The 23652-nt window shown below is 37.4% G+C and overlaps 3 protein-coding genes across 5 annotated transcripts; 1 reads left to right on the top strand and 2 right to left on the bottom strand.

The window, feature by feature from the left end:
- Positions 1–343: 343 nt before the first annotated feature.
- On the bottom strand, positions 344–5460 carry ubfd1 (ubiquitin family domain containing 1). The gene is given in 8 exon segments (XM_088437078.1): positions 344–786; positions 1089–1171; positions 1240–1345; positions 1415–1480; positions 2456–2664; positions 3783–4061; positions 5285–5312; positions 5315–5460. Coding segments are annotated over 8 exon segments (1002 nt in total). The 5' UTR covers positions 5435–5460; the 3' UTR covers positions 344–675.
- A 28-nt stretch (positions 5461–5488) lies between these two features.
- LOC148410301 (UNC93-like protein MFSD11) lies at positions 5489–16374 on the top strand. 2 transcript variants are annotated; one of them, XM_088437074.1, is made up of 13 exons: positions 5496–6017; positions 7453–7508; positions 7584–7691; positions 7774–7853; positions 9305–9401; positions 10041–10099; positions 10186–10333; positions 11177–11226; positions 12021–12086; positions 12158–12283; positions 12353–12527; positions 13362–13497; positions 15732–16374. In XM_088437074.1, exons 1-13 carry the CDS (start codon positions 5928–5930, stop codon positions 15888–15890), a joined length of 1350 nt encoding a protein of 449 aa, XP_088293200.1. In that variant the 5' UTR covers positions 5496–5927; the 3' UTR covers positions 15891–16374. The 2 variants fall into 2 exon arrangements, with proteins under 2 accessions (XP_088293199.1, XP_088293200.1); XM_088437073.1 differs by having other exon boundaries at positions 5489–6017; positions 12158–12527.
- On the bottom strand, positions 15636–23036 carry kdm8 (lysine (K)-specific demethylase 8). 2 transcript variants are annotated; one of them, XM_088437076.1, is made up of 10 exons: positions 22997–23036; positions 22832–22866; positions 21826–22296; positions 21577–21746; positions 19763–19895; positions 19626–19694; positions 18853–19002; positions 18628–18720; positions 18325–18524; positions 15636–15890 (listed from the first exon to the last, which is right to left on the bottom strand). In XM_088437076.1, the coding sequence occupies exons 3-9, from the start codon at positions 22282–22284 to the stop codon at positions 18360–18362; spliced, it is 1239 nt and encodes a 412-aa protein (XP_088293202.1). In that variant the 5' UTR covers positions 22285–22296; positions 22832–22866; positions 22997–23036; the 3' UTR covers positions 15636–15890; positions 18325–18359. The 2 variants fall into 2 exon arrangements, with proteins under 2 accessions (XP_088293202.1, XP_088293203.1); XM_088437077.1 differs by having other exon boundaries at positions 22832–23026.
- Between the last annotated feature and the right edge of the window lie 616 nt (positions 23037–23652).

Here is a 23652-nt window from a genome sequence, read left to right as displayed (position 1 = left end):
CTAACATTTTAATTACTTTTGGGTTTAAAAAAACAAATAACAGCCTGCTAATGCAGTGATTCTCAAATAGGAGCACAAGTTCTTCTGAAGTGATATGTGATTTGAACATGATTTCCGCAGGCGTCAGCATATTTAAATTCGTTTTCATGTTGTGACAGGAACAGTATATTTGTTTTTCATATAAAGGTCAATTTATTAACATGAAGCTTATTACCAACTGTAATAATGGTGTGAACATTAGAGTACTTGGAAAAAAAAATCATAGGTGGTACATAACTGAAAAAAATGAAATAAAAAAAGTAGAGAAACACTTCGCTAAAGAAAAGAGATCAAACCACTGCAGTTTCATTTCATTAAATAACTTTTATTTCTTTAAGAATAACAGAAGAAAAGTGTTAGCAATTTCTGTACAATTGTTTCATCGGTTTTTTTTTTCCCTTGGATTTGTTGAGGCCCATCATGATCAACAAAGGAGGAGAGCTGAGAAATGTTAACGCCGCCAGTCGTAGCGCACGTTTCAACTAAAAACGACGATTTTAGTCCGCAGGCATCAGTCAAGTTCCTTCAGATAAGATGCCGTCATGTTTCCTCAAGCCTCCCACTTCTTCGCTCAAATCATCCTCTTCTTCTGTCGCAGTTCATAGTTGTCGTAACCAAAACTGATAAAGAGGCACATTAGAAATACTGCCATTTTCCCAGGACTGTGTCTTTAATTGCATCCACAAACTGCGTGGGCACCCAGTAGACCCAATACTGAGACGCTTCTGTCGGACCCAGCTGGAATGCCTGCACACACATGAAGGATATGAGCGACTTCACCGCTTCCATATATATATATATATATATATATATATATATATATATATATATATATATATATATATATATATATAAATATATACACACACACACACACCTCAACCTGGCTTTCGTGTACGTTTTTAACATGTAGTTGAAGTACCAGAGACCAAAGGCGCTTGCATTAGTCCGCATCATATGAGCGGCTGAGTGAACCTCCCCTCCATTCATCCACTTTAAATACGTCTCATCTGCAGCTCGTAAAAAGCTAAATATGAAACAGCACTTACCATCATGTGATAGTCCTCGTGCTCTTCAATGGGCTCAGACACAACATTTTTGATGGAGCCCATCGGGACTTTCTCCGTCCTCTCTATCAAACAAAGACCAATTTAAATAAACAAATAAAAGGCAATGGCAGTTTGTGCCTTTGCGCTTTACCTTTTGTCCCGATCCAGAGCTGATCCTGCTCCAGTTTGAACGTGAGTCTTACTTTTCCTCCGGACTTGTTGTACATTCCGGATAAAGGCACAGTTGGTAGTCGCTCCTGGCGAAGGGAAATGTGGAGATTTTCAAAAACGGCACCATGAACACCAACTACAACTTTCACACTTACTTTTGTTCCTTTGATAGCCGGCATTACATCCTCGGGTTTACCTTTGTCCAGGACTTTCCTGTGTTGCTGAAATAAGAGCATATATTCATGTAAATACAACTTTTTTAACATAAATTTCAACCCAGCTAGGTTTGTGTCTTGAAAGTAATTACCGAATGTGTACTTTCCTAGTATTTTTTAAAGTTCAGAAAAAGTACCAACATTGCAGTCCTCCTCCAATAGAGGCTAGGGACAGGGTTTGATTTTGCAGTGTAAAGTGTAATTGCACATCCGTGACACTAGGTGATGCAGCGGAGTTAAAACTTTTGCAATTGCTGTCAACAGTTGTTTTTTTTCTTTTTCTAAATCACAAAGAATAATTGTGGTTTGAAAAACAATCAGCATAATATTTTCTACCCTTTTCTTCAGGTTAAAATGTTTAAGATATTGCTGCTCCTCTGTTAGTGTTGCAGATCAATTTCAACATTATTTTTATAGATAATCTTATTATTAGTCATTCTATTTTTTCTGAGAGGCTTTTAAAAAAAAATACTTGCCACGCATTGCAATTAAAAAATTCCCCAGACCTTTGAGGTGAAAATGCAACAGGTATTAGTTTGGGGAACCAGGAGTAATCCGGTGAAAGACACAATATGTTCACCTGGGACCAATAAATTCCTGACACTTCAGGTAGAACTTCTGTTGCAGACACTTACATCTTTTAGTTTCTAGACCTTGAAGTATTATCTTTTAGTCTTGAGAACTTTAAGTATTACAAACTAAAAGTTTGGGGAAAATGACAAAATGAGTATTTTTGGTGCATAGTTCCAGGACAATAAGGACCAAATTCCCAAAGTTTTCAGAACTCAAGGTGGAATTGCAATTAGACACCTCGATTACTCTTACAAATTCATGGTCACCTGACTGAGCTTCAGGTGCAAATAAGACTACACACTCGCAAGTACCAAGAACTAAAAGTTCCAGGAAGATTTTACACATGAGTGGCAGTGAAGTAAAAAGTGAAATGAGCCATGAGTTAAGGTTAAGATTGCTGTGTGGGACCTTTTGTCTGCATAGCGGCTCCTTCTTGTTCTCCTCGGCTTTGACCTCCTGCTGCATGACCTCTTTGGGCGTGCTGACGGCCAGCACGTCGTTTATGGTGGAGCCCACCACCATGATCTTGGCGCCGCTCGTCACCTTCATCTCCCGTAGCGTCTTGTCCTCCGGCACCAGGCCTTTGTACATCACCTTCTGCATGGCCGGCGGAAGACCTGATGCATCGAGAGATTGGGCTTTACATGTGATTCTCTAGTTTTCCACAATTGCCCCCGAGCTCCATTTCTATAATATGGTCTTAACAACTACTGGGGCTACTAAAATTTGACATACTATGTTAATAAAATACGCTTAAATGGCCTTACTTCAAGGTATCTGTTTGCCACGGCAACTGATACTAATATCGGCCACTCTCTTTGAGCTGTTTTACGATCAAAAATTAGAAATGACAAACTAGGACAATACTTGAGAATACATTTGTGAATTTTTTAGAAAAAAATCTAATTTACAAAATATGTCTTCAAAACTCATTTTTTTTAATGTGACATTTGGTGTATCAAAAGTACCCGTGGTATTGGTACTTGGTATCGGTGAGTGCTCAATAGTTGAGTACTCATGCTGGTATCGGCCTGAAAAAATTGGTATAGAAGGTCCTTAAAATAAAAAAAAAACAAAAAAAACAAACAAAAAAAAACTAATTGATTCTGCTGACCCTTGGAACACTTTTCATATTTTGTTTTCGTTTTGAAATTAAAACATCTTGAGCTGAGAACATGTTTAACTGTAGAAAACGATAGCGAGCTATTTGTTTGTTTACATTTAACCTTTAAAACATACTGATGCCCTAGCTATACTTTTTGTCAGAATTTTATTACAAAGATGTAAGTTGTTAGAAATTTATTTTAAGAACGTCATTAAATATTAAACATTATGGAAAAATAAAATATGTAAAATAAACTTGTTTAAAGACACTCAACAGTTGAACTATATTAGTTTTCTTTGTTTGGATGCCAATTTCTTATCTCTAAATGTTAGTTATTGGACTCCTTGATTAATAATCAGTATTAGCCTTAAAAAAACAAAACATAGTTCTATCTCTACTGTAAAATCCAGAAGTACTCGACAAACAAGTTGAGTTCGTGAGTACCGAAACCAGGAATCAATATCGGTCTGATACAGACTTTATAAGCAATCGATACGTATCAAACATGTCTATCAACCACTGATACTAAAGACATAGAAAAAAAGGACAGTTAGTCCTCCTCCACTTGTTGGGTTATGCTATTTTTCTCCCCCGATTAAAAAAAAAAAAAAAAAAAAGTACAGCTCTCACCAGTGAGCGAATGTATCTTCTCTTTTAGCGTAGTGCCGGTACTATCAAGAGGGATCCTCAAGTCGTATTTGATCTTATTCCAGATGATTTTCAAGTCCACCGTCTCGCCCTCTTCCTTGCCGTTGTCATCCCCGTTGCTGATGCCCGAAGAGTCCTGAGTAGCAGCGATTCCCGCGTCGGACGCTGATTCCGAGTCGCCCTTCTCTGTAGTTTCCTGCAGAGTTGTGTCTTCCTCTTGTTCCTTTGGCTTTACGTCCGTTTGCATTGTAACTAAACTTCCTGCCGTTTGTGAAGAAAAAGTCATTTTGATATTGGTATTTTATTCTTTGATCTGAAGGATCATCTCTGATGAGCTGACTTTGTTAATCCATCTTCTGAAGCTCCTCCCGAGAGCCATCCTATTCATTTGTGTCCGCTGTAGTGGACATTTGGTTTCAGTCTCTGTCCTTTGACTCGCTGGAGCAAACCAACTTTGCTGTGTCTTTTCGACAAAATTGACACAAATGAATAGGCTGTGTTTCAGGAGGATATTTTTAGTAACAGTTCAAAATTTTTGCAGTTTACCAGCACTTGAGTTTCAGAACTTGGTCCAAATCAATGACGCTAAAGGTTTGGCTTCTTTAGACAGTACATAACTTAAACAAAAACAAAATATCCATAATACAACTTTAAGAAAAAAATGCTTATGGATATATGTGTATTTTTAATGGTCGTTAATCTTTTGATTTTTACGAGCAGCTAAAAACCAAAAACACGCTTTTGGAGTCAAGGCGCTAATGACACAGCATCTATCTTTTTCCATGAGGCTTTTTCTTTATCACGCGAAAAACTTATTGATTATTACCACGAGGAGATTGTCATTTGAGTCCAATGTTGTTGGGCCCTTTGCTATCAGAAGTGAAACTACAGCGTGTACGTCTGCTTTTGCACTGGTTAGCAGTCATTGACGTTAGCTAGCTACTAACCAGGTGAAACATGTCAAGATAAACCCGAACGAGGAGACGCGAATAGTGCAAGACATAACCATAACAGCGCCCGGCCTTAGCGAGTCTATTAGCGGCATGCTCTAATTCATCACCCGCCACGAAAATGAGTGCAGCGTTACGAAGTAAATGTTGCTATATTCTGCTCAATACCCACCATCCTGGGTCGCCATGATGATTGTGTACAATCAGTGGAAACGTTCACGGAGTCCAAGAGTGTATCGAGAGCAAGAGCGTTCCCTAACTTAGAAGGCCAACGTGGACGACATTTACGTAATAGCTAATTTTATTAAGATTCCGATGTAAGTAATAAATATTTTTTATTAGGTTACTACACTGGCCTGGGTGTTCGGCGTTTGCTTGCTAAGTTTTCAGTGTAAATGTAGACATTTTATTTGCATGGGTACACGGAAAATGCTTACCACGAAGTTGTTTTAGGTCGATGTATCAATGAAACGTTATTAGTTTGTAAATGCAAATGGGTTTTTTTCGGAATGTAAACAAACGCTCGGAATTTACCTTCCGCGAATGTCGTCAAGACGAAAAAAAAATGATGGGGAACTCTCTCGCTTTATAGAGCTTCTTGGTTGTTGTGGCGAGGAAGCCAAACTCCAGGAGGTGGCACATTCCTGGATTGCTATTGGTTCGATCTTTCTTCTTCGTGTGCATTTTAAAACATGCTGGCGTCGACAACAATTCACCTCAGTTTTTTTTTGTTTTGTTTAGTTTTTTGGTATCCTCCCAAAATAGCAACTTGTTGGTCCAAAACCTGGGGCCAGTCAGGATTTTTTAAAATCGGTTTTGTAAAATGTTTTTTCTCGCCGCCAGATGGCAGTGCCACAGTGGCCACGCATAGATTATTCTACTTTTCCAGAAGTAAAGGGAAAAGAAGAAGTGCAGCCGCCGAGGGAAAAGTCATCCAAAAGTAAAGAGAAGCTGAAAAAAAAACTTCCGTAATTGAAGTCACAAGTTGTCATGCACTCGTTGTGTGACAGACTGACGAGAAGCTCACAATGGCGCCGCTATCACCGCCTACTTCATTCGCTTTTTATTAACTCTACCTGACATTCGGGCGCTTTTCCAAAGTTTGTCGCGTGGAATTTGGAGAGGCGAAGTTCATGAAATGTAGCAGCGAGGACGACGAGGAGGAGAAACAAGCACCATGGCAGACTGGAGGACTTTTAATGTGGTGGTTTTGGGCGTGGGGTTCTTGTTCATCTTCACCGCCTTTACCACCTGTGGCAACGTAGAAGTAAGTTTTCCACGGTGCTTTTTTTTTTTTTTTTAATTTAGTTGTCTTTTTCGACCACCTCACGACGTCGTTTAAAAATTGTATTTAGGAGGGAATTTTCCAACTCAAAAACTTAGACTTCTGCAGTTATTTGCAAAACTAAGGAAATGCGTTTTATTACCGTGACAGGAACAATACGGTTTCTTTTCAAACTAAGAGCAAATTAATTGGAACATGAAATACATTTTGCTAAATCGTCATTTAGTAGAGGTTACTATTTAAAACACCGAATGCATTGACTTTAAGTTTCATGTGAACTGTCACTAGTGATTCAATTGCCCTGCCCTAAAAATGATGTTAAGTTTAATAAATCTTACATGGATGGCATTGCACTTTTATTCCCCCATAAAAAAGATAAATAAATGATGTTTTATGTGTTAGTTACACAATAACAACAGTGCCCTTCTAATTCCTTAAATTACTGGACAATAAATAACATAAAAAACACAAAGAATGGAATGACATGTTTTTGAGTTAGTTTGAGAATTCACTCTGAATATGAATTTTGCCGTATTGTACTTTAGTGCTTTGATGTTCTCCATCAACACAATGTTGTTTTTAAACTTCCTTTTTTGTGGATTTTAATTATTCATTTGTCCTTATTCTATTTAGGGAATCGCCACGGCATTATTATTGTGTGTCAAATTGAAATCTGATTGCTATTTTCCATGAAAATATAATTTACTTTTAGTTTAGTGTATTATTAATGTTGTTGTTAATAATAATATCCATGTTTCCTTTTTTTAAGAGTTTCTTATTTCAAACATGTAAAGAATGAAATTAAAAATATGGAGTTAATGAGGGTAATTTCACTTGCAACGACAAAAAAAACCTAAACACCACATAATTCAAAAACAAAGTTTCAATAACCAACAGAAAAAAGTTATACAGTAGCTAAAAACTTTGAAAATTGCATCACAAATCAGTGCTTATACGTATAAAACTTAAACAAAAAGGCATGCAACATTTTGCAAAGAGGTAACTAACACAACTTAGCACATGGCTGCTTCATATTCCAATTAATTTGCTCTTAATTTGAAAATAAAAATACTGTTGCTGCCACTCTTCAAAAGCATTACATTAGCTTTGCCAATACCGGCAGAAAACCTGTGCCCCATTTAAGATCCACTCTATTAGTATATAATGAATTTTATCCCGCTCAATGTATGACATTATTTTTGTTTCTAAACACTTTTAAAACCAAACCATTTTTGGTGACTAGTTCCAAAACGTATGAATGCAGAAATAATGTCATCAAGCAGAAAGCAAAGCCAGCAATCAGTGTCATGTGCAGCTCGTGTTTCCAATTTAGCTCACAAGTCAAGTGAGTTCTGCTCTGCCATGAAGAATTTCACAACGTAATAAAATGAAGACCCTTCCATCTCCTTCATTTTAGCAAACGGTGGTGAAAAGTCTACAGAATGACACCTTCGCAGGAAGTGGATACCACAGGTGGCAAAAATATTAAAACGCATGTTTCGCATCAGAAGTTTCCGCATTAATCACAGCCCAGACAACTTTTTCCAGTCTGGGAATCATCTATGGAGTCTTCTCGTTGTCCAATTTGGTGGCGCCCGCCGTGGTGTCTGTGCTGGGACCCAAGATGACCATGTTTGTGAGCGGGCTGCTTTACAGGTAACACCTCACGCCGGTGGAAAGTCACGCGGTGAGAGACCCGATTAATCTGTCACCGATCATTGTTGTCCTGCACGTCCAGTGGCTACGTCGCCGTCTTCATCGAGCCGGCCACGTGGTCCTTCTACTTGACGTCCATCCTGATCGGCGTCGGTGCTGCCAGTAAGTTCTGGCCACCTCATTCTCATGATCAATGATTGTGATTTAAAAAGTGTGTCATTGTTATTAGTTTTTCAGTGTTTTCATTTCATACTACAGACCAAATTTAAAAATGTCTATATCTAACAGTTATATATATTTTGTGATATATTTTCGGGGGTAAATTGTGAGTTTGTTTTTTCATTTTAATATACAAACATTGTGTATTTCGTTATTTGCAGTACAGTATTGATCACGTCTAAATTGCTTTCATTTTTTTTGTATTAAACATCCTGTCTATTTATATACTATTTTTTTAATTTAGTTTAGAATATACTGGTAATAATAATAATCATAATAATAAGTCAACAAGTGATTTTATCGCATTGTAAAAATATCCATACATCTAACATATTATTTCATAAACGAATTAATTTAAAATATCAGGTCTGTTTTTTTCTCATTAAATACTTTTGGCATTTACTTTCATAAATCCTGGTGAGTTTATCCTTTTTCACAGTTATTTTGTTGAATAAAAATCTAGGACAATATATTCATCTACTTTTTTATGTATAATTTACTTCTATATGCTGTATACGGGTGACCTCATGATTAAATGTTATCTTTTGTTTGTAAATCGGGGTGTTTTTCCCCTGGCCATACAGAAAAATAAAAAGATGTGAAGGCCACTTTATTTATTTCTACTTTAAATGATTAAATCTTGTAAAAAAAAAAAAAAAAATCAAGCTACTCCATGTTGTCTTAATAATGCTAAAAAACTGCTACATCAAGACAAATTAGGATTTTTTTCATACTTGTAACAAAATACATCTTTGTTGCTTTTTTTTTTTTTTGAAGATCATTGCGCACAATGTCAAAATGTATTTTCCATATATGCCATGGCGCACCCCAATTGGGAAATAATTTGAGATCTGTGTCACTTTATTTATTTACTTTGTCTATTTAAAAAAAAAAAAAAATCTGGTTCAGTGCATCAAATCTGGTAACTAGAGGGTTGCGTATAAACACCAGGAAAAAAAAGGTATGAGGTTTAAAAAACCCCCAAAGAGAAATATAAGGTGATATTCCAAGTTTTGACATCGCCAGTCATAGATTACAGTTGCGTGGGAAGCTGCGGATTTATTAGAGACCTCCTCTGCACCTGTCAGAATTTGAAGCAGAAGGATTAAAACGTGTCCAATTATAAAAATAGACAGCAAAACGGTTGCGGAGCAACAAACCCACAACAGATAAGAATCTTTGGAGAGGAAAAAAGGGTTTAGTGGGTCATGATGATCCCTTCCGGCTATATGCTGGGATTACATGTGTTACTTAACAGGACATAAAAAATAATGTCGCACTTGATGCAGCCAATTAACTGCTACCCCCACCCCCCGCCATTTCTCTACTCACATGACCCACACACACACAGTCGTTATTTATTCTTTTTTTTTTTTTCCCCCCTCATGTTGCAGTGCTCTGGACAGCTCAAAGCCAGTTCCTGGTGGAGAACTCGGAGGCTTCCACCATCAACAGGAACACGGGCATGTTCTGGGCTCTGCTGCAGTGCAGGTATCGGCAGAGCGGCACATGTAATCATAATCATAAGAGAAGCTCATGAATATAGTATGGTGTTAAAGTGCATTAAAAATAGCTTTTAACTGGCAGCCCAGAAAAAAATGGATCTTTGACATTTATAGGTGTCTGGCAGGGAGTGAGGTAAGTCGCACTTTAGCATCGACAAAAAAAGTCATACAAGTCTTAAATAAATGATATGTGTCCAAAATAGGGCTGTCACTATCGAGGTTTTTTTTTTTAAATCCATGCCTGTTTCTGGAGAGAAAAAAAAAGTAAAAATCCACTAAGGTGGAAAAATGAATCTACAATTCAGGACACTGTTGAAAAAAACAAAACACTTTATTAGAGGGGTGTTTCCCAGTATTTGACTTTGACCATATCTTACAATTAGAAAATATATGTCACAGCTTAAATAAATGTTTTATATTTTTTTGTCACAAAATATGTATTTGTATTTTTCCTGAATGATAATAAGTTTCTGGCATCTTTTATGTTTTTTTAAATTTTCCGGTTGAAGCAGTGGTTGAAACATCTGCCTCATTGTCTGGAAAATTGAGTTTGAATCTGAGAGTTTAGCATTGTCAGCCATTCATAGGCCAAATAGGATATGGGCATTTTCCTCTTTATTTGCAGCATGTTGTTCGGCAATCTGTACATTTATCTGGACTGGAATGGAAGATCAGAAATCCCAGGTAGTACCGTAATTCTTGTAATACAGACGCGTGCGAATGAAGACTGATTGCGAAGTGTCTCTGGCCTTGCTCTTTGATGTGGTCAGACAGCAGCAGGAAGAACATCTTCCTCTCGCTGCTGGTGGCCTCCATTGTGGGGACGCTGTGTTTCCTGGTGCTGAGGAGGACTCCCTCGTACGAGGAGGAGATGCTCTCCGAGGATGAAGGGCAATCGTTGCTGTCGCCACGCCTCGTGTAAGTTGACCTTCTTTTTTCAGTTGCAAGCAAGGGTATTAGAAATAACAAAGTATTAAAACTAAAAGTGAAATAACATTACTAGTGAAATAAAATAAAAACAAAACATGCTTGAAAGATGAACGTAAGCTACATCTTACCTTCGTAAAACTATAGTTCGAGAGAAGGTGTTCTTTGTTGCGCTCCATTTTAAAAGTATTTTGGGGTCACTGTAGGTCAAACAGTTCTTTGAGGATTTTAGATTATTGCACTCAATGCCTTTTGTCTTTAAAAAAAGATAAAGCTAATACTTGAAGCATTTTTGAAACAATAAAACTGACAAACTTGCTCTGAATACTGATTAAAAGCAACTGAAATTAAAAAGTCAAATGGAAATAGATATATAATAGATATATAACTATAATGTAAAATTCCCAAACAATTCAAACTCAAGCCAAACTTGGTATTATGAGTGACCCGCAAATAAAATGTTGCTTCAGTAAAGTAATAGAAAATGTTCTTAAAAATAGTGTGACGGTCAGCAATGCACTTCAAGTTGTTTGCATTGGCAGGAAGCATTGAGAACACTCTAACAAAAAAAAAATCACATCCGCATATGCAGGACTAGTTGATTATTTTACATCGTCATTTTTAATGTTGTTTTTTAAATGCATGATTAGTATTGTGATTTCCGCCTCAAGGTAAACTCAGGTTTTTATATCAAAAGCCCTTTCTGACTAAACTCCCCAATGAACTGCCATATATTAATGATGTAAAATGTAGTGCTGTTTTTCATTTTTGAAAATTTGTAACAAAGATGATGTTGTTATATAAAATATAAATGCATCATTGTGTTGTTTTTAGGTACAAGGAAAGAGCAAGCACAGGCCTGCAGGAGGTGAAGGCCGACTTAAGTAAGTCTCATCTTGTATTGCCACAATTAGCCTTTAAAAGTAACGAATTATGTTACTGACTACATCGTTTGAAAAATACTTTCTTTACTTTATGGCTTACATCATTTTCAGGGTAACACATAGAGATGTTCAATACCACTTTTTTCCAGATTGATCACAGTGCATTCCTCAACTTTTAAGTAATGATGACACAAACACCACTAGTACTTTTGATAACACCCCCCCCCCCCCAAAAAAAAAAAAACATTAGATAACTTTGAAGTACAGTATTTCAATTTCATGAAATTAATGGCAATATTTTATGTTTTTATTATTTTTTTTTTCTAAGCCATCTCTGACTTAAGGTTGCGTGTTAACAAGTGACATCCAGGTCAATTCTTTGCATCCCTCATCTAATTATTGTTGGTAAAAATTAAATTTGCTTTGTTGAATGACAGGTCTGCAAAATGATTTTATCAATACATTTCATGACATGTATTTCAGAATGCAAGGTTCTTACTTGTATACATCTGATGGAAATTGTTTAAGTATATCAAGGTAAAAACTTAAAATAATAACTGGTAAATTTCAGCCATTTGGGCAATTTAGGCCAATGTTTGGCATATCTACCAATTAATCGATCGGTCCCTACACCCTGGATTGGTTTCCAGCCAACAACCGTTTCATTTACACTTACTAATTAGACTCTTTCATGACCTCGACATGTTTTGGAAATATGAGAGAAAAAAAAACCCTGCACATATGAAAATATAAATGTGCTGTCGATCAAAAGTGAGTATTGTGTTCCTCCATAGAGATCATGCTGCAGCTTTTGAAGACCAGAAGCATGCTCCTTCTCAGTCCCTCCATGGCCTACAGCGGTGAGTGATCCCATCAGTGTGCAAAGCCGCCTCTCCTTCAAGGGTCTTCCTGATCTTTGGTTTCCCGGTAGGCCTGGAGCTGTCTTTCTACAGCGGCATCTACGGGACGTGCCTGGGGGCCACGGCGCAGTTTGGCCAGGCGGCAAAAGGCCTCATCGGCATTTCGGGGATGGTACTGGGCGTGGGTGAAATCATCGGTGGGTTAGGTCAGCCGCCTTCCTGTTTTTCTTTATTGTCACTTATGCATTTTTCTTGGCGCTTGCCAGGAGGCGGCTTGTTTGGTTTGGTGTGCAAGAACAATCGCTTCCGGCGCACCTCGGTGGTCTTCCTGGGAATGGTGGTGCACTTTGTGGCCTTCTATCTCATTTTCCTCAACATCCCTGACGACGCCCCCGTTGTCTTCAGCACAGCAACCACCAAGAGCCCCTTTCTCACTCCAAGGTATCTCGATTATGAATTGCTCACAAGACACATGCATGATAAACCAATTTCTAAGTTAAATACCACTAAACTAACTCACAAAAATGCACTGACATTGCAAAAAGTGCCTGACTGAAAACAAGAACTAAATAAATAAAAAACATAGGCAAATGTTCTTGTTTTAAGCAAAAAAAAAAAAAATCCTCTTGCCTAGAAAGTTTATCTAAGTGCATAAACATGTCTGAAATGCTCAATTTAACCCTTGTGCAATGTTTTGTCCAATCTCTTGATCTTTGCATCAAAAACTTTTCACATTAAAGGAAAAGCATTGTAAGAAGCCACCACGGAGCTGAAATTTCTCCTGGAGGGTGACAACATGTCAAAGAATCAAAATGGCACAACCACTCCGTTAACGTACGACCAGGCGTGTGCCATCTTTTGGCTAAAACACAGCAAAAATGATGTGGAAGAAAATGACCCAAAATGGTCAAAATACTGCATTAGAGTTATGTCAATTGCAAATCAAATGAAGCACATCTTTCTCAATGTACTTTTAGATGCATTTCTTTATCGTATTACAAATAACAGTGTTGCAGTTGGGGGGGGGGGGGCAGAAACAAGACAAGTGCGAGGCAATGTGCGCGTAGTTTTTGAAACAGCTGAATATGAATTTGTCAGAAAGCCTGATAAGTCATCATCTCTATCTGTGGAAAACATTTCTCTTTTTTGACTTATGCGGTTATAAATCCCCCCCCCCCCCCCCCCTCCCCCCCCCCCCAATATGGGGGTTGAGAATGGGGGAACAAAAACTTGACTTGTACTCTGCGAGTCCTGCTAATAGCGTGACCCTTGCAGCATGGCCATCGCCCTGCTGTGCAGCTTCCTGCTAGGCCTGGGAGACAGCTGCTTCAACACGCAGCTCTACAGCATCCTGGGCTGCATCTTCGCTGAACAAAGCACGCCCGCTTTTGCCATCTTCAAATTCATACAGGTGACTAAGTACACACCACATGCAAGTGATTTTTAAAAGCAACAAGAAGCGTGCTCGTTCGACTGCTTCAAAGACTAATGGGGAACATTTTTTGCTGTGAATGACTAAAGGGAAAACTCTGTCACATCTGTGTTGCTTATTTATTTTTCGAACCGGTCAAACTCAAAACCTTTTACTGCATTACCCGAAAAATATGTGAGGATTTTGTGTTCATAAAATCACACTATACACTTTTTTTTTATAAACATCCAGATTGGGAGACCTGCTTCACGTCTGTGTTTTTATTCCTTCATTTGAAATCCAGCATTTTATTTACAGACTGAGAAATGCTTGAAGCTTTTTCTAGACAAAAGCAATCAAATGATCTGAATCTTAATATAGAACAGAGTTTGAGCTGTTTAACGCCACAAGTGAACCTTACTGCCAAACTACTGAAATAAAAAGAATGATCTTGTATGCCGTGTTTTAAGACGGGTCACCTAATGTGGTGCCCGCTGGCAGGTAGCCCTTAAGGATCACATGAATAGCCTGCACGCCTGTTCTGCAAATATCTATTGTGGTTTTTGCATATTACACTTGATTTACATATTTACTGCAGATGTTCTTGAATTAATGTGAGAAATTATTAACATGATCAGCGTCTTCACATGAACTGCTATTAATCAGTACCAAAGTAATAGCTCTCAGTTTCAAAAAGGCTGGTGATTCCTGGTTTAAAACAATGTTGATGGCGCACTAGCTTTATGTTAAAAATGGAAAATACATTTGACATGCTAACCGCTAGCTTCAATGCTCACAGTTTTAGAGCCCTTTAAAAGGACAGTTCATTTATTTAGCCATTTTCAGCAGTAAAAAGTTATAATTTTGTGTAATTCAGTATTTAGCAAGATATTTTGAATAAATTAATATTTTTGTCTAGTTTATGTTGACTGTTTTAAGTTCAGGTTCAGATTAAGGGTTATAAAAATAAATTTGACGACGATCAAATTAATTGGGAAAAATAAATAAATCTACGAGGATTCATTAGAACTAATTGCAAAACTACTTAAAGTGAAAAGTAACCAGAGATATTTTAAAATGAATTAAATGATAAACTAAGAAATGTTTGGATTTTTTTTTTTACAATACAATAAAAAAACAAATGTGAATTATAATAAAGTGATGGTCCACTTATTTAGCCATTTTCAACTGTAAAAAGTTCATATTTAGTTTTTAAAGTAGTAACTAAATGATTTTCGCGTACAATTATTATTGTCCAAATTTTGGACCACCTAAAATCATGATAATTACAAGTTTTAGATGGATTTTAGAAGGATTTATTACATAGATTTTCCTGCAATTTTTTGCAACATTCTGTGGCGTGGCGGTCAAACTGTAACAGCAAACAGAAAATTTTTTGTTGACTTTGTTTCACCTCAAGACAGTAGGGGGCGGTAGAGACCAGATAATGGCAGTAGTCACAGACTACAAATACCAACCATACCATTTTTCAATTTTGGGGGGTATTAATACATTTAAACTACATATGTATGGATAGAACTGATGCCACTGAACAATTTGAGAAGCTGAAGGAAAAAAAAACAAATAACTTATTACGCCTTTAAAAGCATTTACAAAATTGGGGGAGGGGGGTAAAAAAAGGAATATGTATAGTTTTCAAGGTGCGTGCACAAGGGTTAAAAAAAAAAAAAAAAAAGATTTCCACTTGCTGTTTAGTGAAATTGACATTACCAGTACTCAAAGTTTTGGTAACAACCAATCATGACTCATCTGTTGGTTGCAACATTCACAATCTAAGCTGTGATTGGTCTTTATGTTATCCCTAAGCACATGTGAAGTCATATTCAGTCAACAGCCGGTGTCAAAATGTGTTTTTTAAATAATAGTTTAACATGAAAAATTAACTATGGCTAGATAAATGGACTATCAAATACTGTATTTAAACAAAAAGCGGAGCGATATGTCAACAAATTTAACACTTGGTGGTATATATCCTTTATCCTCTACAAAGAATTAGAATAGTGAAAATAATATTCCTCCTCATTTGCATTTTTATCACTTCATTACACTGCCCACTAGTGGCCATGTTGGGCACACCCGGACGATAAATTGAATCCCATTAATCAAAATGGACAAAGTTTAATTTTCACCTTTTTATTTTATGATTTTGTATTTATTTATTCATTCTGATTTATTTCCTTTTCCCAACTGTTTGTCTTGGCTCCTGTGTTCAGTCGGTTTTCGCAGCCGTGGCGTTCTTCTACTGCGGGGACACGCTGCTAACGTGGCAGCTCCTCCTCATGGTGGTGCTGGGCTTCAGTGGCACGCTCTGCTTCTTCGTGGCCGAGCGCACGCAAGACGTGGACGCCGTCTCCACAGAGGCGTTGGAATAACTAGAGAGAGAAAGAGAGAGCGAGAGAGAGAAAAACGATACTGCTGAGAGCTATAAGGCACTCAAGGTTCTATTGGTTTTTAAATGATACTTTCTATCATCATTATCGTCATCGTCGAAACAGGAGCCCGCAGGCTCATTTGCATATTGCGCTAATGGCCTGACACCGCACCGCCATGATCAACGTTCATTAATACTCGTACGACGCTCTTTAACAGGCGCAATAACTTTTGTGTGCTGCATGGCCTCCAGCTCAGGTGGAAGACGTTTTGGAAAACTGCCACTTTATGGCTTTTCTGGTCGCCCCCCCCCCCCCCTTTTTTTTTTTAACGTGACTTTTAGGATTTCTTTTCTGTGGTTGCAATTAATTTCTAACGCCGCAGAGCCATAACTTTAAAGCGAGCACGCTAACAAGCCGGCATTTGAAATTAAAGCTGTTTCTTACTGTACGTTCATTTGAGACAAATAAAACTCGCATTTTCTTATGTTCTTTGTTTTTATTTTTATCTTTGTAAAAACAAATCTCATTACACTTTGCGGATGTAACCTGATAAAAATGACCGCAGGGAGTCTTTTAAAAGGTGAGTTGCTGCTGCTTTTCAATCACTGCCGTTTGAATGTTGTTAACTTTATTCGTCATTAAGAAATACTCAATTATCACCAAACAGGAGAAATCTAATGGATTTGGCCGTGAGTGGCCCAAAAGCGTGTAGGCCATTAATCAAAAAAGGGTGGACAAGAAATAGGCGCAGAATGGAGGAAAGACTGTGGGGTGGGGGCTTACATTACCCCACTGGTAATTGAGTATTGATCACTTCATAATGAGAGTAAGCAGATTTGCGGGATCCGAAGTCAATTTTGCCACTTCGCTGTGCGACGACAAAGCGGTCCAGTTTGCAGTGTTTAAAAGTCATCCTTCGAAATAAAACAGCCAGGATAACTACTGCATGGAGAGAAAAAAAAAAAAAAAGACCGCACAGTATCTTTATGGCAATAGATGAAAACACATTGATAAGTACTCACTGTCCTGATAATGTTTTATATGTATTGTAAATATCCTGGTTGCTTTATTTTGACAGTTGAGTCAAAATTGGATGCAATGTTTAATAGATAAAGCAATAGGAAGAAAGAATCAGCTTTCGGTTTGCTTCAGGGATTGTTAAGTCTAATTAATTTACAGCTTACGTTATGAACACATAGAGATAATGACATGGGGCTTCAAGCTAATTAAAAAAAAAATCAAATGCAAACTGAAGGACAAATAAGAGAGCACTTTCTCCACTCAAGTTTCAAAGGTCGACTGATAACTGGGCTTTATTTATCTTGGCCTGTAGTCGGGTACTATTTTAAGTGGGAATTGATAGCAAAGGAGCTATACTCACGAAGAGCGATTTTACATTTTGCCATGTATTCAGGTCAGTCGAGAGCACAAACGATTTGAGACCTCACTGTTTTTTTATGACTTAGGGACGATCGATACATTTCTTTTCAAAACGACAAGACACACTTATGCCACTAATACCTTTACCAAAAAACAGCGACACTTTCTTTCAAATTTCATGTAAATAATTGCAATTCTTAATTGTAAAGTTGCTACAAGAGAGTGTCTGATACTCATATCGGCTGCATATCGCACAAATCGATACTTAGTGTCACTTATTTTTGTCAGTGTCAAGAATTTTTCCCCACTATTAGTGCCACCTTTGACCTACTACATTCAGTACCAGTTACTTTAGTACTGAAAATAATGAATTAGTTTTGTATTTCAGAACCCAAAACAATTGATTACTTTAGTGCTGAATAAGTAATTGATTACTTAAGTCCTTTAGTACATACATTTACTTTTGTACTCTTAGTATATAAAGTATTTTATTGCTTATACTGATGTACCTAAAGTAATTGATGAACGTATAAAGTAATGTATTACTCAAGTATTTAAGTAATTTATGACTAGTACTTTAGTACAAGCCATTTTATCATCATACAAACCTGAATAGTGAGATGATAACATGGCAAATAAGTGTTTTATATCTTTGTCAGGTAAGGTAAACATTTAGTCTGAGAACTGAGCGAGTGCTAACATGCTAACAGTTGGTATAACACATTGTATGCCACAATAGTAATGGAGTACAGAAGCCGGGTTGCTATTTCTAATGCACACTGATCAAATGCCAACACGCTAATAGTTGGTATAATCAGGTTTGCTAATAGCAAAAGAAGTAACGTAGGCGGGAGGGGGGGCTTCATTTATTCATCCTCAGATGTGACCCGCTTTAACCGTCAGAATGTTTAGCTGCCGTTCCCTCATTTGCGTGCATTATGCAAATGCAAACACCTGAGGATATTTGTCGGATTAAAAGGTTGAAAGCGCAATTAAATGAGACGATCCTGTCTAAAATGGATGAAATCAGTCGTAGCTATTACATAACAATCACCTGAGATGATTTCTATTCACATGATTTCTCCCAAATCAAGACCACCAGAAGCTGACGGAGAAGCTTTGCTCCAGGGAGCGCACGTAGTGCCAGTGTTGCACCGGGATGAAGAGCACGTCTCCGGGTCGCAGCACACACTCCCGGTAGGGAGCTTTGGAGAACTCCGGGAAGCGCTCCGTGTCGGGGTTCTCCACTTCCACCTAAGTCGGAGATGTACTTTATGTAGTCAATTGCTCAAAGCACTTTTTTTCTTTTTCTGTATTACTACAGATTCACATCTTTGTTGCGTGATGTCAATTGAACCTGGCTGGTATTGTGTAGGAGCTGAGACGGGTGCGGGTAGAGCTTATCAGACTCTTCGGGTGAGTACAAGCGGATGTATTTGCTTCCCACCACCTGAAAGGGTCAAATAAAATAATGTGTAATATAATAAAGTGGATTACGTCAGGGTTACCAATTTTGGGAGTGGGTGAAGGACCCACATTATAAATATGTTACGCCGATTTAAAGCGTCATCACCATGGTTACCTGAGCCAGGAAGTTGTGCTGGGGGTCCTGGTGGAGGGGCGAGACAGTGCCGGCGGGACCAAACCACGCATTGACCGTCACGTCTTCCTCGTCGCATTCACCCAGGCAGCAGTAATCAGGCAGGCGGATGTCATCCTTCAACTCCGGTATCTATGGCAACAAATTAATTATTCCGCATCTGACTAAAGCTAAAATAAAATCAGTCATTCAGCGTGGTGGGGAAATGGGAGGAATAATTGACTGAAAGTTCATATATATATATATATATATATATATATATACAATTACCAGTGAGAAATGGCGTTGAGTTTCTCACCTGATTTCTAAAAGATACAATTGAGACCCAAAATGTGAATACATTCAGTTTGAAATGACCGAAAATGACATTTTGACTGATAATTGATTAAAATTTGCTTAAAAGTAAATAATGTGCTTAGTTCTAAGTAGGCTTCATACTTTTCATTGGTTCGCACTCAAGTAAGTTTGCTGTGTTGCCCTGTGTGCCAAGTTTTTGCCATGTCCTGAGTGAATTTATCTTAGTTATTATTGACTTTATTTTAGTTTATTATTTGTGAGTATCAAGATTTGAAGCCTTGTTTATATACTGCTTTTTAAAAAAAATGGCAATAAACATCATGAATAATTGTGATTATATATAAATATATATATATATATATATATATATATATATATATATATATATATATATATATATATATATATGTCTGTGTGTTTATGTATGTATGTATATATATATAATTTTTCCGCTCTACCTGATCGAAGAGCTGATGCTGAGCCAGATAGCCACAAACAGACGTGCCCCCATCCAGCCTGGCATCACTCTATCAAAGAAAGAGAAAAAAAATATTTGCAATTCCCATGCGTGAGAAAGTTTGTGCTAACCACTCACTCGTTTTAGAATATAGCGGTCGATGAATTCATCGAGCGTCATCAGCGTCTGGGACCACGCCTCGTCTGTGTACCTTGAGCCCAACTCCACAGGGACGGTGCGGCACCCCGCCACCGACCTTAAGTAGTCTAAGCTTCGGGATGGGAGGGAAAGGGGGGATTAAATTTCTCCAGTGGTTCAGATCAATTTATAGTTGAGTGCAGCGAAAAGGAAAACTGTCTCGGGATGTAAATTGTCCGTTAGACGTCCTTCTCATCCGAACTCCTGCAGCTTTGCTCTCCAGTCACTGGGAGAAGTGCACTTAGCTAGCTGACAAGTGCAAATCAGTCTGATTGCACCACTGTTTAACTGCTCTGGAGGACTCATATCTGTTCCACACGGAGGCACACTGCTACTCTTGATGATGTTACTTCAAACAAGGAGAGTCCTTTTTTATCTTTGGGGTCATTTTTTTATTTTATTTTTTTTAGATTTATGTTAACTCTTTTTTTTTTTAGGTTGATGTTACGTTTATGTCAAGCTTTAAGCACATTGGATTTGGAGGTAAAGCGTAGAACTACAGTATAATAAGATTGAAACGCACATAAAAAAAAGACAATCTTTAGCAAAAACTAAAAAAAAGGGGCTAAAGCCATAAAACAGAAACAAAATAAAAAATAAATGACAGTAAAATTGCTTTTTAAAATAAAAGTAAAAGATGTTGGATACTGCTTGTTTTTTTCTAGGTTGTACAAGTACTCAATTCTTGAGTAGTCGCGGATACTATTACCAAATGCTGATACCACTAGTACTTAAAGGGACAATGTGTAAGAATGAGACCGTTTTTCATTACGGACAGTAGGAGGTGCTGCATTTACCACTGTCCGTAGCTATGACAGACATGGCAGCCTCCAGGGGAGTGCTACCTCCCAAAGTAATATAATTCAATGATAACTTTCATTCAATGATAACCGTTATATTTAAAACATACTGTTGGTCGTTAAGAACACATTTATTTGAACGTTTTTGAAATTTATAATCATTTAATTTATTCATTTTTAATGAAAAACGGTCACAATCTTACACAATGAAATATTCCAAGGATGGAAACAAAACAGAACAAAAACTAAATAATTTTGGACAGACCTATAACTCTGAATATATCCATTTTCATTAACACAGCAATGAATTCATGCCAATTTGAGATTCTTTTAAATTCTAATTTGTAGTTCTTGATCATATGACACCCCCTCCCACAAAGTTTTAAAAATGTGAAAGTAACTAGTAAAAATGCACAGTTTTTTATATACGACTCTAAAAGTAGACGATTAAAAGAAATTAAAATTTAATTTAAAAAAATTACACAGTAAATACAGAAAATGGAAAAAACAATAAAATAATAAAAACAATATCATCATTAGGATGCAAAGTAAATAATAAAGGGGTGCAATATATAACCACCAAATTATATAATGGCGTGAGTAAAATTTTAAAATCAACATATTGTTTTAATTAAATCACAATTAGAAAAAACGTATAAGACATACTGTATTACAAAACAATAAATTGTAAAAAGGTCTTAGCAAAATAAGTCTTAATATTAAAACAGCAATGGTTTTTATAATGACGTTTTTATATTTTTTCATGTCCAAAATGACCGATCATGAATTTGTGACAAACAACACATTGCTTTGATATAACAAAAGTTACATGTATGCATAAATATAATGTCAGAATCTGTAATGTCAAACTAGTTTGAATCTGGATTTGATTCAGATTGTTGGTGTAAGCGAGTAGCATACTGTCTAAAAATGAGTATAAATGTGCATTCAAACCTCCAGGGGTGCTGGTTGAGGGCGGGCCAGTGGTCAATGGTCCCCTCCAAGATAACCGCTTTAGTAGGGATCAGGTAGTTCTTCTTGAAGTTCTCCAGGGACGGGCATTTGACTCGGGCAATAGTCTGATCTTCTCTGATCAGAGGAACATCTGGCATGTATTTCAGCTTCTGTTGAAATTACATCACAGACACTTGTTCACACCACCACCCTGTATTTTCATTTCATATTTATCAACAGCAAAGTGACCTTGGCCTCCGTATGCTCAACCTCGTCGTCATCCCTCGCATCTTTCCTGATTTCTTTCTGCAGAAGACGGACCAGAACTTGCAGTCGATCGTCCATGATGGCGGCGCCCATCAGCAAGCCCATGTCGCACGTTCGCACGGCCTGCAGGAGCTCGTCCTTCGAAGGTTCCTTCCCGCACAGGGCGCACACCTTGAAGAGGCAGCCGTACGAGTAGACGCGCCGCCACTCCTTGTCCACGTGACGCCACGTTCCCGTGTTGAGCTTCTCCCACGACAAGTCCAGGACGATCTGAGCGGCGAGCAGGCGCCCGGCGGCGGGTGCGCCACTGTATAGTTGCCCTCTGGATCTTCTCAGCATTTCCACCACGCTGGCCTCCACTTTGTCACTGAAGTGCAGAGGGAAGTGGGCCTCGTCTGCTGGAAGAACAGCAGAGATCTTGGGCCATAGCAATGACGTCATTGAAAGGGAGGTCTGGGGAGCAGAATGGCAAGGTAAGCAAAAGTAACATTCAAAGAATGCCCACACGTTCACTCATGAAGCTAGGCTTTTTGTGTGTGTGTGTGTGTTTGCGTATGCGTGTATGTCAAATTGAAGTGGCTTTTTATTGAATGGGACAAACAGTAGTTTTCGACTTGTTCCAACATACAGGAGATTAATTCCACCTTAAAACGTGTTTTGTTTTGTTTTTTGGAGTTGCTGACAACAGGTAAAGGACATTTCAATACATTTTAATAATCTATCCCCCACTATATTAAAATAAATGTACCGCATTTAAAAATGTTACCACAGATGGTAAGAGTACAAACATGAATTTGGTATACAGTATAATGCAAGCCAGAAATGACATGAAACTGAATGTTAGTGCCAACACATCATTGAACATTTGTTTTACCCATAACTTCCGGCCGAGCCGTCATATCGCCCTTAAACCTCACGGGGATCATGTCCAGTTTTACAAATAATGTTCGCTCGCTCTTCTCTCTTGTAAAAATAAATGTATGTTTACCTTTTAAAAAGCTCCACGATGACGTCCGCTCAAGTCTGCAAGTTCCAAAATTATGCATGAAAAGAAAAAAATACGCAAGTGACAATTATTCGCATTGTAATTATTTACAATTATTCGTGTGATGACGGTAGAAAAATAACTTTTTAGAAAATGAAAAACACATACGGAGCTTCAGTGTTCAGCCTAGGATGACGTGGGTGCGTCGATTTAAACTGACTGGAAGGAAACGAGGAAACGGGACAACATTTGTTCCGCTAGGGCGATACAACGTTATTAAGTGCATAAATACAATAATATAAATAATTTTAGAAAAGCTTAACAAATAATACAATGCAAAACCTCATGAAATTAAGTAGGTGTGTTTTTTTTTACTGATATATTTTTCAACTAAATTAAAAGTATTCACCAAATAATTTAATTACAAGGTAAGTTCTGTAAAAATATTTTAAAATATTCAAATTCAAAGATGAATATTTTGGTTAATTACATATTTAATGTTACACTTCATGCTGGTTTCAAATAGATGCATTCAGTTTTCTTAAAAGAATTGGCCAGGTGGTGGTTTTTAATTGTATTATGTCATATACAGTAAAAGAAGTTTAGCAATCAGACATAGTAGTTTATTTGAATGAAATTAAAACATTCACTACTTAAATTAAAATAAATAATTAAATGAAATACATTTGAGAATTATTTTGTGTGTGCAATGTTACAACAATTTAGTTAAAGATAAATAAATGTCACTTTTATTTAAATAATTAGCCACACTGACACGTTTCTAATAATAGTAAAATTATAAACATAGCCAATAATAAGGTACA

Source organism: Hippichthys cyanospilos, chromosome 16 (assembly GCF_059441005.1).
Source record: "Hippichthys cyanospilos isolate Australia breed blue-spotted pipefish chromosome 16, RoL_Hcya_1.0, whole genome shotgun sequence".
Taxonomy (NCBI): Eukaryota; Metazoa; Chordata; class Actinopteri; order Syngnathiformes; family Syngnathidae; genus Hippichthys; species Hippichthys cyanospilos.
Note: the sequence above shows the minus strand (reverse complement) of the source record. Positions and strands in the feature narration are given on the sequence as shown.

Coding starts and splice junctions, on each gene's coding strand:
- LOC148410301 (XM_088437073.1), top strand. CDS start 5,928: ATGGCAGACTGGAGGACTTTTAATGTGGTGGTTTTGGGCGTGGGGTTC. Junction 7,692..7,773: donor GTGAGCGGGCTGCTTTACAG/GTAACACCTCAC, acceptor CTGCACGTCCAG/TGGCTACGTCGCCGTCTTCA. Junction 12,528..13,361: donor AGCCCCTTTCTCACTCCAAG/GTATCTCGATTA, acceptor TGACCCTTGCAG/CATGGCCATCGCCCTGCTGT.
- kdm8 (XM_088437076.1), bottom strand. CDS start 22,284: ATGACGTCATTGCTATGGCCCAAGATCTCTGCTGTTCTTCCAGCAGAC. Junction 19,896..21,576: donor CTCAACCAGCACCCCTGGAG/GTTTGAATGCAC, acceptor CCCATCCCGAAG/CTTAGACTACTTAAGGTCGG. Junction 18,525..18,627: donor TCCTACACAATACCAGCCAG/GTTCAATTGACA, acceptor TCTCCGACTTAG/GTGGAAGTGGAGAACCCCGA.